Source organism: Gossypium raimondii, chromosome 7 (assembly GCF_025698545.1).
Source record: "Gossypium raimondii isolate GPD5lz chromosome 7, ASM2569854v1, whole genome shotgun sequence".
Taxonomy (NCBI): domain Eukaryota; kingdom Viridiplantae; phylum Streptophyta; class Magnoliopsida; order Malvales; family Malvaceae; genus Gossypium; species Gossypium raimondii.
The window spans coordinates 40,348,141-40,360,848 of record NC_068571.1 but is presented as its reverse complement, the minus strand read 5'-3'; the positions used below and the strand labels follow the sequence as shown (position 1 = coordinate 40,360,848).

Here is a 12,708-nt window from a genome sequence, read left to right as displayed (position 1 = left end):
ATTATCTTGATTCTTGTCACTATGTATTTTAGAATTAAAAATATATTAAATATAAAAATATGATTTTTTAATAAAATTTATTTTAAAAATAAAATGTGAAATTGATACCAATATAAAATTTTAACACGAATATTTTATGGCATAATTAATAATTCAATTTTAATATAAATATTCAATATGAATAAACAATTCAATAATATAAATAATATAAAATGTGAAATTTAATTTAATAATATAAATAGTAGATATAAATAAAATTATTACTATTTATGTTTAGTATTTTTTGGATATTTTGATTTTTATTTGGGAGTAAAGGGTGAGAAGTAAAAGTTTAGGGAAAAATAAAAGTTTTGGGGAACAAAAGTTTGAGGAAAGTAAATAGGGGAGTAAAATTTTGGAGGGAAAATATTAAAAAAAAATTGCAGGGGGGAGGGTTTGGGATAGATGGGAGGTGAGATGGGAAGGGAATAAAAGTTTTAGGGGAAAAGTGGGAGGAAGTAAAAATTTTGGGGGAAAATGAAAGGTTTTGAGGGTTTTTGGGAGTAAAATTTTGAGAAAAAATAAATGGGAGAGTAAAATTTTGGTGGGAAATGGATTTTGGGTAGATTGGGGGGTTGGGAGGGGAGGGGAGGGGAGTAAAAGTTTTGGAGGGAAAGTGGGAAGGAGTAAAAGTTTTGAGGGAAAAGTAAAAAGGTTTGGGAGTTTGGGGTAAAAATGTAAAATATTATAGTTTGATATTCGAATTATTCGAATTATTCGAGTTATTCGAATTTGAAAACTCAACTCGATTCGAACTCGAAATTTGAAAAAAAAAATTCAAGTTGATTCGAATAACTCGATTCGTTTAACTCGAAATTCAAATTTTTTTTCGAGTCGAATCGAATTTTGCTCACCCCTAGTGATATGGGCACTTATTCTAGCTATGACCAACCGTTTGACCCAACCCACATCGTTTCGATTCATGCGACTCCCTCTTGTCCATATTCGTTCTGATCCTAGTTGATTTGGGATTTCCTTTAGGATTTTGACGTAATCCTTTGTTAAGGATCAATATGTTTGTCAGTGTCTCATATGAATTTATCGCTCATTAGTCGATACTCATTCTCCTAAATGTGCTTAATTCTCTCAAGTTTATACACATCATCGATAAATTACATAAGGTCCATATGGCCATGGACACATGAAGCCACGTGTGAACATGGGTAATAGAGTGTTTGAAACCTCCTGCAATCACAGAACTGGTTTAGTAGATCAACGCGAAAAGGCCTAGTAGGGATACCTGCTCGATGATTGACAAATTTGGTGACTTGAAAAGTTTGCTCAATGTGTGAGAAGGTTTGAACAGACATCGAGTTAGCTTTTGTTTGTTAACATCTAATGCACTGTTCTAACACCCTTACAGTAAATGAGGCCAGTCACCATTTGAGTTTCCTGTTTAACCCTCATATTTGGCATAAATGTGACCAATATATAGAATGTTGTAGAGAATATAATAAATACTAGTAGATGTCTAACTCCTTTCAAAATGAAATTTATTGTCTTGGCCATATTAGTCATCAAATGGCCGTATCGAGAGCCATCATTGAAGATTTGTGCCTACTGATATGGTTCCATATTGTTAAACCAATTCACTGTTTTATCGTTAGCCTTAGAATGAATCCTCTCCATTCTTTGGTTGACTTGTGGCGTTGCAACTCATACCTTACAAATCGAATTTGATCACCATGCCACTGCCACCTTCACAGGGTTAGGGAAGTCAGCGAATTCATGAACTAGATTTTCATTTACATCATCATCAACAACTTCATCGGATTCAGTGTTATTCAAATCATCCATATTAGCATTTGAGATCTCCTCCTTCTCGGGTACTTCACCTTATACATCTGGCATCCAAAAATTGTGCTGAAAACCAACAACTAATGGTTGTATATCAGTACCCATAGTTTGTGTTGGATAATTGAAGGTGTTGTCAATAAATGACGATATGGCTCCATAATATTCGCAATATTCTAATCCCACATTCAAGTTGAGCTCATGTCAAAATGCAAATGATCGTCTACCCAAGGAGGATGTAGCTTTATCAATATTTTGGTTAAAATTTGGAGCCCATTGATTTAAAGAAGTAGCACCGCTTAATGGAGTTGTTGATGACAATGGTTGAGTGTATACCTTGGGAGTAGGACTATTGTCATGTAACTCCGCATAGAACTCCACAACATGCATGTCTCCACATCATCATTATAAAGAATTCCGATATATTGTATGTTCAAGGATTGGATGTCGTAGGAAATCTATAGTATAGTTTCAAAATAGCTCTTCTACAACGACTAGCTATTTTTTGTCCAATCTTTGTCTTTATATCATCAAGTGTCACAGAATTTATAAAGCTTATGCCTACATGATGGTTGGATTTAAAAATAGCACTCACATTAGAATCCATAATTTACCAATCGTAGTAGATAAATGTTGTGATCTGGTTGTTCATCTTTAGTATAACGCAATTTAAATTAATATAGTTGTTAACAAACCCAAAAATGCTAATAACCTTTATATTTCAAGTTTCAGTAGAAATAATAAACGAGTTTTTTATTAATCCAAATTAATTAAAAAACAAGGCAAACATGATATTAAAGCTTCAACACAAATTCCTTATCATATAATAACCAAACCAAGTTCATACAATAATAATGTCGCATTTTTCAATACAGGAAAATACATTTCAAACAAACATAAATCCTAGTTCACAAAACATTAATTATATAAACCAAAAACCCTATGCACCTCCGTCTTTCTTCGGTTTAATCTCTTTACAAATCTTAAGAATGGAGTCTATAAAATCGTCCGGAAGCCCATCGATGTCTGAATTCCTCATCCATGGAAAATAAGGAGGATTTGGATTCCTCCTTCGCATATGGTTACCCGTAATCAACTGGGAAGTTATCTTTGCACCATCCTCTGCAACGACCTTCACAAATTCTTTGATTAAGATTTCATATCGTTTTGTTCTATTTTTTTGGAAGATACCTTAAACCACAAACTATCCAACCTAGATGTTCGACGTATATAAATGTTTCCCTTAGGAAATAAAATTTTTGAACTTCCCACTTAAGACCGATATAACATGACTAAATTAACTCCTACATAATGAGGTTCATAGCAATTATGTGGGAAACAACGCAATCATTGTTTGAATTCATCCTAGAATTTCTTAATTTTCTACCAAACTAGCAACAATCTCTCGTTGTTGCTCAATTCTTATCTTTTTCGCAATTTGGATAATCCTAACCATTTTTCTCTGTAGAAAGCATTTATATGGCATTGTATTTATTAAAATATATACCCTAACCCTATATCATCTAACCATTTCAAACTAACCATATTACATAAAGTCTAAACCCTACTATCTCATGTCACAAATAATTTCATATAATGCCATTTTATACTATTTGTAAATCAAAACCATAGTATAATTACATTATAAATTTTTCTTAGCTTTTTTTATCTCAACACTTGCCTCTTCTAACCTTGCTCCTATGAAAAGTATATTGCTTCCACCAATTAATACAATAATAACCAACTAATTGTCTATAACATTTAAAATTTCTCATGTTACCTAGGTATATTAACTTTTTTCTATATTATTCAGGAAAAAGAGAGCCTAAATAGCATTTATAATTTTCCATATTTTTACTTTAATAATCCGATTTTTCTAAAGAAAATTAAAACATTTAAAATCGATATATCATTGTAACATTTACAATTTCATATATTTTCTACGTAAACTATTTTCTTTTAACTGAAAAAGTAAAAACATTTACAATTTAAATCTATGCATAATAATAAAAGTATTTTTTACCAATAAACTAGTGATTGGTTTTCGGCACCTCGGAATATTAATCCTCCTTCTCTAAGCAAAACTATCTTCTAACAAATTTTAAAACTCTATTAACTTGTTTTTTTTTCCTCACTTCACTTAACTTTTAGTTTTTTTTCTTCAAAAAACTCTTAGATTTTCTTTTTCAAACTTATCCAAATGTTCCCAAAAAATTGGGGGTCTTCAAAGACCCCTTAGTCTGGTAGGTCCAGAAATCCCACACTTTTAGTCATGTCGGTGTAGGGGCAAAGATCTTATGATGCTTACGAAACCCAAATCAGCATAGTGGTTGTCGATTTGGGCTTTCTAGGCAGCAAAGAATCTTTGCTCTTTGCACGAACATGACAAGAAATGAGAAACACCAAATCGATATGGTAGTTATCGATTTGGTGTCCCAATGAATCAGGTGCATATCTGTCAATACTAAATTGACAGTTGCGATGTGATTTGAGGTTCAAAAATTATGTCTCATGCTATTTTGGTAAAAAAAAAGAAATACTATTTAAGTAAATAATTGTTTTTTATATTATTCCAAAAAAAGAAGAAGAAAGCCATTAGTTGAGGTATATTTAACCCATACTACATTAATTTTCTACAGTTTTCACATTTAATAAAATTAATGTGTTTCCTACTAATATACATTTTATTTGACTGAATATTCAATGTAGATGATGAAGGATTTGCATGTATAAAAAGCTTTTCTAGAATTGTAATTTAGTATAGATGATGATAAGTTTAAAAATGAGTGTTACCAGAATCTTACAATAAATAATATTGGTGTCCAAGTGGACAGACTTTGGTCTTCCTCCTATCCATCCTTCATGCTTATCATCCAACGGTTTACAACCTTCCACGCTGTTCACCAACATTCTCGTTAATCGGCTTTAAAAGGGCAAAACCGTCCTAACATTAATCCCAATCCGCTCTTTCCCAAAATCCCCCTCAAAAGTGAGCTTATATAGATTAAAAAAATATTGAGAATTAAATTTATTTAATGTAATTAAATATTAATTAAGATTTTTTTAGGTTTTGGATTTTGGATTTTGAGTTTAATAATTATAATTAATATTTATTTTAAAATAAAATTATTTATATGTATTTTAATTTATACATTAACTATGCATAGAATATTCTTTCAAAAAAAAAATTTTATAATTAATTTCAAGTAACATTACTATGAATTTATGTATTTAGTTTTAGCTTAATTTTAAAATACTAACAGTATCCTAGAATGCGATAAGATATAAAATGTTTTCTTATAAAAGGAAAGAAATACGGATTGTCGACGATATCAATTTAAGATGATCCAGCACGACCGGTTCCATCCGAACAGCACAGACAGATGTCACTTACGTGGCCAAACCTAATTGGATAAATGCTGATTTTGAGATTTATAGGAGAAGGGAGGGAGATATTTAGCGGATCAAAAATATCTGGTAAACTCGTCCACGTCGGCACCACCGCTAGACCCATCTGGAATCAGATATTGCACTTTGCCTTTTCTCTTCGGTTTCCTTTATTTTCCTTCTACCCTCTAAAATGTAAAAAACCAAAGTTTTTTTCTTACTTCCCAAACAGCCCCCGATTTCCACGCAAATATTTGAAAATCTCTACAGTTTTTACTCTTTCATTTCCGATCCAAACAATCATCTCTGAAAAGTCATTTCTTATTATTTTTAAATCCCTATTTTCAAGGCCAAAAGCAATAAATATGGGTCAAGAAGTGAAGATGAGGGACTTTGAAGCTAACGGCGGAGACGATGAAGAAGCAACCGCAAACGCCATCACCACCATCGTTGATGACGACGACGACGATGTTGAAGAAAGAGTTATCGAATGGGAGATGGGATTACCTAACTGCGACGATTTAACTCCATTATCCCAATCCTTAATCCCGCCGGAACTTGCCTCCGCTTTCAGCATCTCGCCGGAGCCTCGTCGGACCACTGTTGATGTCAACCGCGCTTCTCGCAATACTCTCTCTTCTCTCCGCTCTACCGGGGCCCACTCCTCAACCACCAATAACAATAACAGTAATAGCAATTTCCGTGATACGATAGTGGTTGAAGCGGAAGGATATGGGTCGGGGTCGGGCTCCGGATCTGACCCGAAGAAGATGAGGAAGATGGATATTGCAGAGGAAGCGGATTCAGCGGTTAGGACGACGGAGAACTCGGACGATCCGTCGGGGAGGACATTGAAACGACAGCGTTTAGTGTGGACGCCGCAGCTGCACAAGAGATTCGTTGATGTGGTGGCTCATCTAGGGATTAAAAGCGCGGTTCCCAAAACAATCATGCAGTTAATGAACGTGGAAGGCTTGACCCGCGAGAACGTCGCCAGTCATTTGCAAAAATATCGGCTTTACTTGAAGAGAATGCAAGGGTTAAGCAACGAAGGCCCTTCAGCTTCCGATCAGCTTTTTGCATCAACACCGGTGCCGCAGAGTCTTCACGAGACTGGAAGTGGTGGCGGTGGAGGAGGAGGAGGAAGTGGTGGTGCTGGTGCCAATGGGAATGGGCATTTGGGTATGGCTATACCGATGCCTTATGGGGCACCAATGATGCCGGTACCGATGCCGATGTGTGGACATGTGGGGATGCATCAAGGATTGTATCATCAACAAAGACAACATCACCATCAGAATGGGTACGAAGCGAACTCCTATGGGATGATGCAGCAGAGAGACTGGTCTGGTGGGAATAGATATGGTTCCCAATGATAAATTAAATTAGCTAGATTTTTGTACCAAGGTCAGTCTTTTTCTTTCATTTATGCCTGTTAGTTACAATTTTTGGTTATCAAAGGAACTTCCTTTTGCTGAGAATTGAATTGTAGCATGCTAATTTGCTTCAAAACCTTTGTTTTAGATCTTTGCTTGGGTGTTTTGGGGTTGGAATGGAACCGAAGCTGGGTTATTTTTCTTCGATTACTAGGAATAGATGTGACAATATGATTTAAACAGGAATATGAGGCAATAATTTCATAGTTGTATTCTTTTTGACAGAGAAGGAATCACTTTTTTGTTCTTAGGCTTGATTATGACTGATGCCTATTCTCATTCTGCATATATCTAGTTCATTGTCCTGATACTGACTTAATTGGTAAGCAATTCCTTTTCACTAGAAGAATAGACGTTTTTCTTGGTAGTTTTGTTTGTAATCGAGCTTGTACGTAGCTCAGCACTATGTTTATTGGATTCTGACTTTGTGCTGCTCTGCAGTGCTTTTGGTATTTCTGAGTTAATGTTATACAGTTGTATCAATGTACTTTAGAACCCCAACTGTCTGTTTCATTTACTTGTTGAATTGCAAACTTTATCCAACCCTTTTTATGCTTTTCACCTACAATGGCTTCAATCTTCCTTATTTTCTTTCTCCAAGCTTTCCGCTCACAGTATTAGTTTATTTAGCTCGACTGGTGAAGTGGTTTTGCACTTGTTGCTCCTCGCTATACTGGTGATAAAACCGTATTTTTCTCAGTTACTTAAAAAAAAAAACTGCTTCAAGGGCTTTGATTTGATATTTCACATGCTTGCTGACTGTTACTGTACTTTGTTTCAAGGATTTCAATTAACATAGTATTATTATTATTGTTTTGTAGATTCAGAAAATTTTGATCAACTTGGTGTTCACTTGAATGAACATGTGAAAGAGATAAACAAACCTCTCTCACTGGATAGCAGAAAGAAGTTGCTGTCTGTGCACATATTTCAGCTTCTATCTTCCTCTATTTACTTGATAGCAGCAGCAGGAAGCACTCCCAGAAGTTCACTCATCTTCTACCATAGATTAGGTCAAGTTCCTAAAATTTTACGTTCTTGTTAATTTTATTCATAATTACCATTAACTTGTATCAAACTTTCTTTATTTTCGGCCATTAAACAAAAATGCAAGGGAAAAAAAAAAAAAGCTAAGCGAAAGTCCACCACTTATCATCAATCTTGCTTGTTATTGGATGGCTTATGGCCATTTTGTCCCGTTTCCTTTTAGTGAACTTTTTATCTTTTATCTATTGGCAATGGCAGCCAGCCAAGTGTGCCATTTATTCTTCATCTTCAAATTATATAGAAAGTCATGAATACATACAAAAAGCATGAGTTAAGGGTTTTTTACCTAAATATTTCAAAAAATAAAAATAAAAAATAACTAAAATATTATATATATTTTTATTTACGAAAATATTAAAAAAATAAAAAACAGAAAAAAAAGCCTGCGTGATGTGACAGGCCACTGATAGGCGGCACTGTCCATTTAATGGTCCCCATTCGAAAAAATTCATGTTATGTACATTGTACGTGTTTTATTATTTTATTTAGTATATATATTTTATGAAATTTATTTAGCATGAAAAAATTAATGGTATGTACATTGTATGTTGATTAGGAATTTATTTTTATGAAATTTATTTAGGATGTTGTAATTAAATTTTTTTAGAAAAATAGCATTAAAATTAAAATGATAAAAAATATGATTAAGAAAACATAAAATACGAGAAGAAAAAAAACGAAAATTGTATATTCACCGAAAATAATAAAATCTAAAAAAATGGTGTTGACACCATTTTTTGGATGAAAAACGGGGTCGACTTGGGTTTTGAAAAATGAAACGAACGGGAGTCGCCACCAATCCTTTTTTATGAGGTGTGATTGGATCACCTCGAAAAGTGGTTGTTTTTAATAAACGGTTTGATTTTATTAAAACAACGATTTTGGTCCACGAAACTCAGAAAACGGGTTCGGGAGTCGGTTACGTACGAGGAAGGGTTAGCACCCTCGTAACGCCCAAAATTGGTACCTAGTTGATTAGTTAATGTCTTGATGTCGAGAATTGATAACTTGGAAGAATTAAAAATACGATCCTTATATTAAAATGAAAATTTTTGGGAAAAGTAGCATATTTTACGTTAATCGAGAAAAAGAATCATATCCAGTAAGTTAGGACACAATGTCTCGAATTCTCGAAACGCGAATAAAAAATGCTTATTTGAAAAATATTTAACTATCTTGGATTAAAAAAAAGATCACGACCAGTAAGTTAGGACACGATCCTTTTTTAATTCCCGATATCGTTTAAAACTTGAGTTTAAAAAAAATTCGTGTGATAAAGTTTAAAAGAATACTCAATTATTTAAATCAAATGAAGAAATCGCAACCCAATACGTTAGGGCACAATTTCTCAAAATATTAAACATTAAATATTGCATTTATTTCGAAAAAAACCTCATCTCGAGAAAACGTGTCACATCCAATGCGTTAGGACACAACGTATTGAATTCTCAATAACGAGCTTTTTATCATTTTTAAAAGAGTAATCTCGATTATTTAAATTCAACGAAGAAAATCGAAACCCAATACGTTAGGGCTCGATTCTCTCGAAGATCCAAATGCCGAGTATTACTCATATTTTTAAAATTTCTTTTTTCTTTTTTTGAAATCTAGATAAAAATAGGTGTAATGAAATAACAATAATGATGATGTAATTAAAATAATACAAGCAAAGGCTACAAAGTAAAATAAATACAGAGACGAACTAATATAATATACAATCACAAGCATATAAGCAATAAAATTAAAACATCCATTCTAAATAATGAAAATGTAAATGAAGAAATGAACAAAGAAAATGTATAGAACTATAAAAATATAAAAGATATATATATGTATTCGTGAAAGAAAAAATGTATATGGATATATATATATATATATATATATATGTAGATAAATTATAAAATATAAAAATATGAGTGTGTACGTATATATTAAATGAGTTATAAAACTATGTACATACATAGATATATATGTATATATATATATATATATATATATGTACAACGTATGTAAATTATAATGTATATAAAGTATAGAGGTATGTATATATATAATTCAAAGATATGCATGTATATGTATATATAATTAAATCTAAAATTTAAAAAAAGTATAAATGAATAAATAATAATAATAATAATAATAATAATAAATTTGTTAATAAAATAACCAAAATAACGAAAAAGGATCAAATTGAAATTTTAACACAAAATTTGGGGTCAAATCTGAAATAAATTAAAATAGGACCTAATTGGATGTGCAAACAACTGGGAGGGACCAAACTAGAAATATTCCCTGTTTTCCCAAAACGTGCAGTTCCATCAATGACCAAAATGAAAACGCAACAAATTACCGAGTGCAATTAAAAAAAACAAAACGCTTAATTGAAAAATCACTAAAAAGGGGAAGGGCTAAAAGTGCAATTAGCCCTTCAGCAGAAAAACATGCGAATCTGGGGGCATCTGGGTCGGATCTCGGGTTGGCCTCCTAAACGGCGTCGTTTTGGGTGTTCTGGGGCTAGGCCAAAACGGCGCCGTTTCATGCCCCTATAATTTTCAAAAATTTTGCTAAAAACTTCATTTTTCCCCTCTTTCACAAAAAAAACTTCAGAATACTCTCTCAACTCTCCTTTCCTGGCACTTTGCCTGAAATCGAATAACACCGCCGTCGCGTTGCAGTTACAAGCCACCACCGTACACTGTGGTAGGAAAATTCAAAAGGTCGATTTTTTTTATTTTGTATATGTATTTGTAGACTTTTTAAAAAAGAAAATAATAAAACAAATGTTAGTTTATAGATATTTCGAAAAATAAGATCAAAAGAAAACTCAAAAAATAAAGTAAAAATAAAAATAAAAATAAAAGTAAGTAAATGAAAAAGAAAAAGAACTCAAGAGCAGAAAAAACGAAAATCACCTCTTTGTTTCCTTTAATTTTATTGAATCTGTTTTCTTTTTTTTTTTTTAAAAACACCCCTTACATTTTGGTTTGAATGGCTTATATAGCCATTTACAACTTTCTCTTTTTAATCTATTATGCTGTCATTTCTCTTCTTTTTCTTTGTTGTTGTTGCTGTTTTCTTTGCTTGTTTGCAGGTGAGCAGTTGGGCGATGGCAGAGAGCAAAGGACGGTCGAGTCGAGGCGTGGTGGGGGGTAGGTGGATTAAGGCCCTAGGTGCGCACACCTAGGATGGTCATTTCTTTTTTCTACAAATTGGCTAGGGTTAGGTAGATTGGGCTGAATTGGGTTGCTGATTTGGGCTTTGGTTTTGGTGGGTTAGGCTTAGTTGGGCCTGGGTAGGTTTTGTTTTTGTTTGGGTTATGGGTTGTAATGGGTTAGGTTAAAATGGGCCTGTACAGCTGCCCCTCTTTGCTCGTTGTCGTGTAACGATAACGGAGCAAAGACTAAGAAAGGCCCATTTTGCCCGGCCTCGCTGATTCTTGACTTGTTCTGGTGCTTCTCTTCTTCAAGTAGCTTCATTCCAGTCTACCGTGTCTTGTTGCTTCAATCCACTCTACTGCACTTCAAAAAGACGAGACTTGTAGCTTCAATCCATTCTGTTGTAGCTTTAGGGGGTGAGGTTCGCAGTAAGATTCGTTATTGTTGATATGCTCTACTACTGCTTAGGGTGACAAAATCTACAATCTTCAACCTACTCCACTACTACTTAGGGTGATAGGACTAACGGCTTAAATCTGCTTCTCCACTGTATTGGGAAGATAATATTTACCATATTCGATCTGCTCTACTACTGCTTAGGGTGACAGAATCTGCAATCTTCGACCTATTCCACTACTGCTTAGGGTGATAGGACTAATGGCTTAAATCTGCTTCTCCATTGTATTGGGAAGATAAGATTCACCATCTTCGATCTGCTCCACTACTGCTTAGGGTGACAGAATCTGCAATCTTCGACCTACTCCACTACTGCTTAGGGTGATCAGACTAATGGCTTAAGTCTGCTTCTCCACTGTATTGGGAAGATAAGATTCACCATCTTCGATCTGCTCCACTACTAATTAGGGTGACAGAATCTGCAATCTTCGACCTACTCCACTACTGCTTAGGGTGATAGGACTAATGGCTTAAATCTGCTTCTCTACTGTATTGGGAAGATAAGATTCACCATCTTTGATCTGCTCCACTACTGATTAGGGTGACAGAATCTACAATCTTCAACCTACTCCACTACTGCTTAGGGTGATAGGACTAATGGCTTAAATCTGCTTCTCCACTGTATTGGAAAGATAAGATTCACCATCTTTGATCTGTTCCACTACTGATTAGGGTGACAGAATCTGTAATCTTCAACCTACTCCACTACTGCTTAGGGTGATAGGACTAATGGCTTAAATCTGTTTCTCCACTGTATTGGGAAGATAAGATTCACCATCTTCGATCTGCTCCGCTGCCAAATACAGAAAGACAAGATCTGCTATCTTCGATCTCTTCCGCTACCAAATACAAGAAGAAAATATCTGCTATCTTCGATCTCCTCCGCTGCCAAATACAGGAAGACAAGATCTGCTATCTTCGATCTCTTCCGCTGCTAAATACAGGAAGACAAGATCTGTTATCTTCGATCTCTTCCGCTGCCAAATACAGGAAGACAAGATCTGTTATCTTCGATCTCCTCCGCTGCCAAATACAGAAAGACAAGATCTGCTATTTTTGATCTCCTTCGTTGCAAAATACAGGAAGACAAGATCTGCTATCTTCGATCTCCTCCGCTGCCAAATACAGGAAGACAAGATCTGGTATTTTCGATCTCCTCCGCTGCCAAATACAGGAAGACAAGATCTGCTATTTTTGATCTCCTTCGTTGCCAAATACAGGAAGATAAGATATGTTATCTTCGATCTCCTCCGCTGCCAAATACAGGAAGACAAGATCTGCTATCTTCGTTGATCTATTCTCTGGGGAACATGACCTGTATGTTCTATTTTATGAACCTAATTGTGCCTAGTGATTAGGATGACATGATCAGAACGAATCAAATGCTCCTAACT

At 34.3% G+C, this 12,708-nt stretch overlaps 1 protein-coding gene across 2 annotated transcripts; it reads left to right on the top strand.

Annotated features, from left to right (window-relative positions):
* Window positions 1-5,306: 5,306 nt before the first annotated feature.
* Window positions 5,307-7,815, top strand: LOC105791482 (transcription factor PCL1). Of its 2 annotated transcripts, none has more exons than XR_008197456.1 (2): window positions 5,307-7,332; window positions 7,478-7,815. XR_008197456.1 is itself a non-coding variant. In XM_012619564.2 (2 exons), exon 1 carries the CDS (start codon window positions 5,586-5,588, stop codon window positions 6,594-6,596), a length of 1,011 nt encoding a protein of 336 aa, XP_012475018.2. In that variant the 5' UTR covers window positions 5,308-5,585; the 3' UTR covers window positions 6,597-6,627; window positions 7,478-7,815. The 2 variants fall into 2 exon arrangements, 1 of the variants encoding a protein (XP_012475018.2); XM_012619564.2 differs by having other exon boundaries at window positions 5,308-6,627.
* The last annotated feature ends 4,893 nt before the right edge of the window (window positions 7,816-12,708 follow it).

Coding starts and splice junctions, on each gene's coding strand:
- LOC105791482 (XM_012619564.2), top strand. CDS start 5,586: ATGGGTCAAGAAGTGAAGATGAGGGACTTTGAAGCTAACGGCGGAGAC.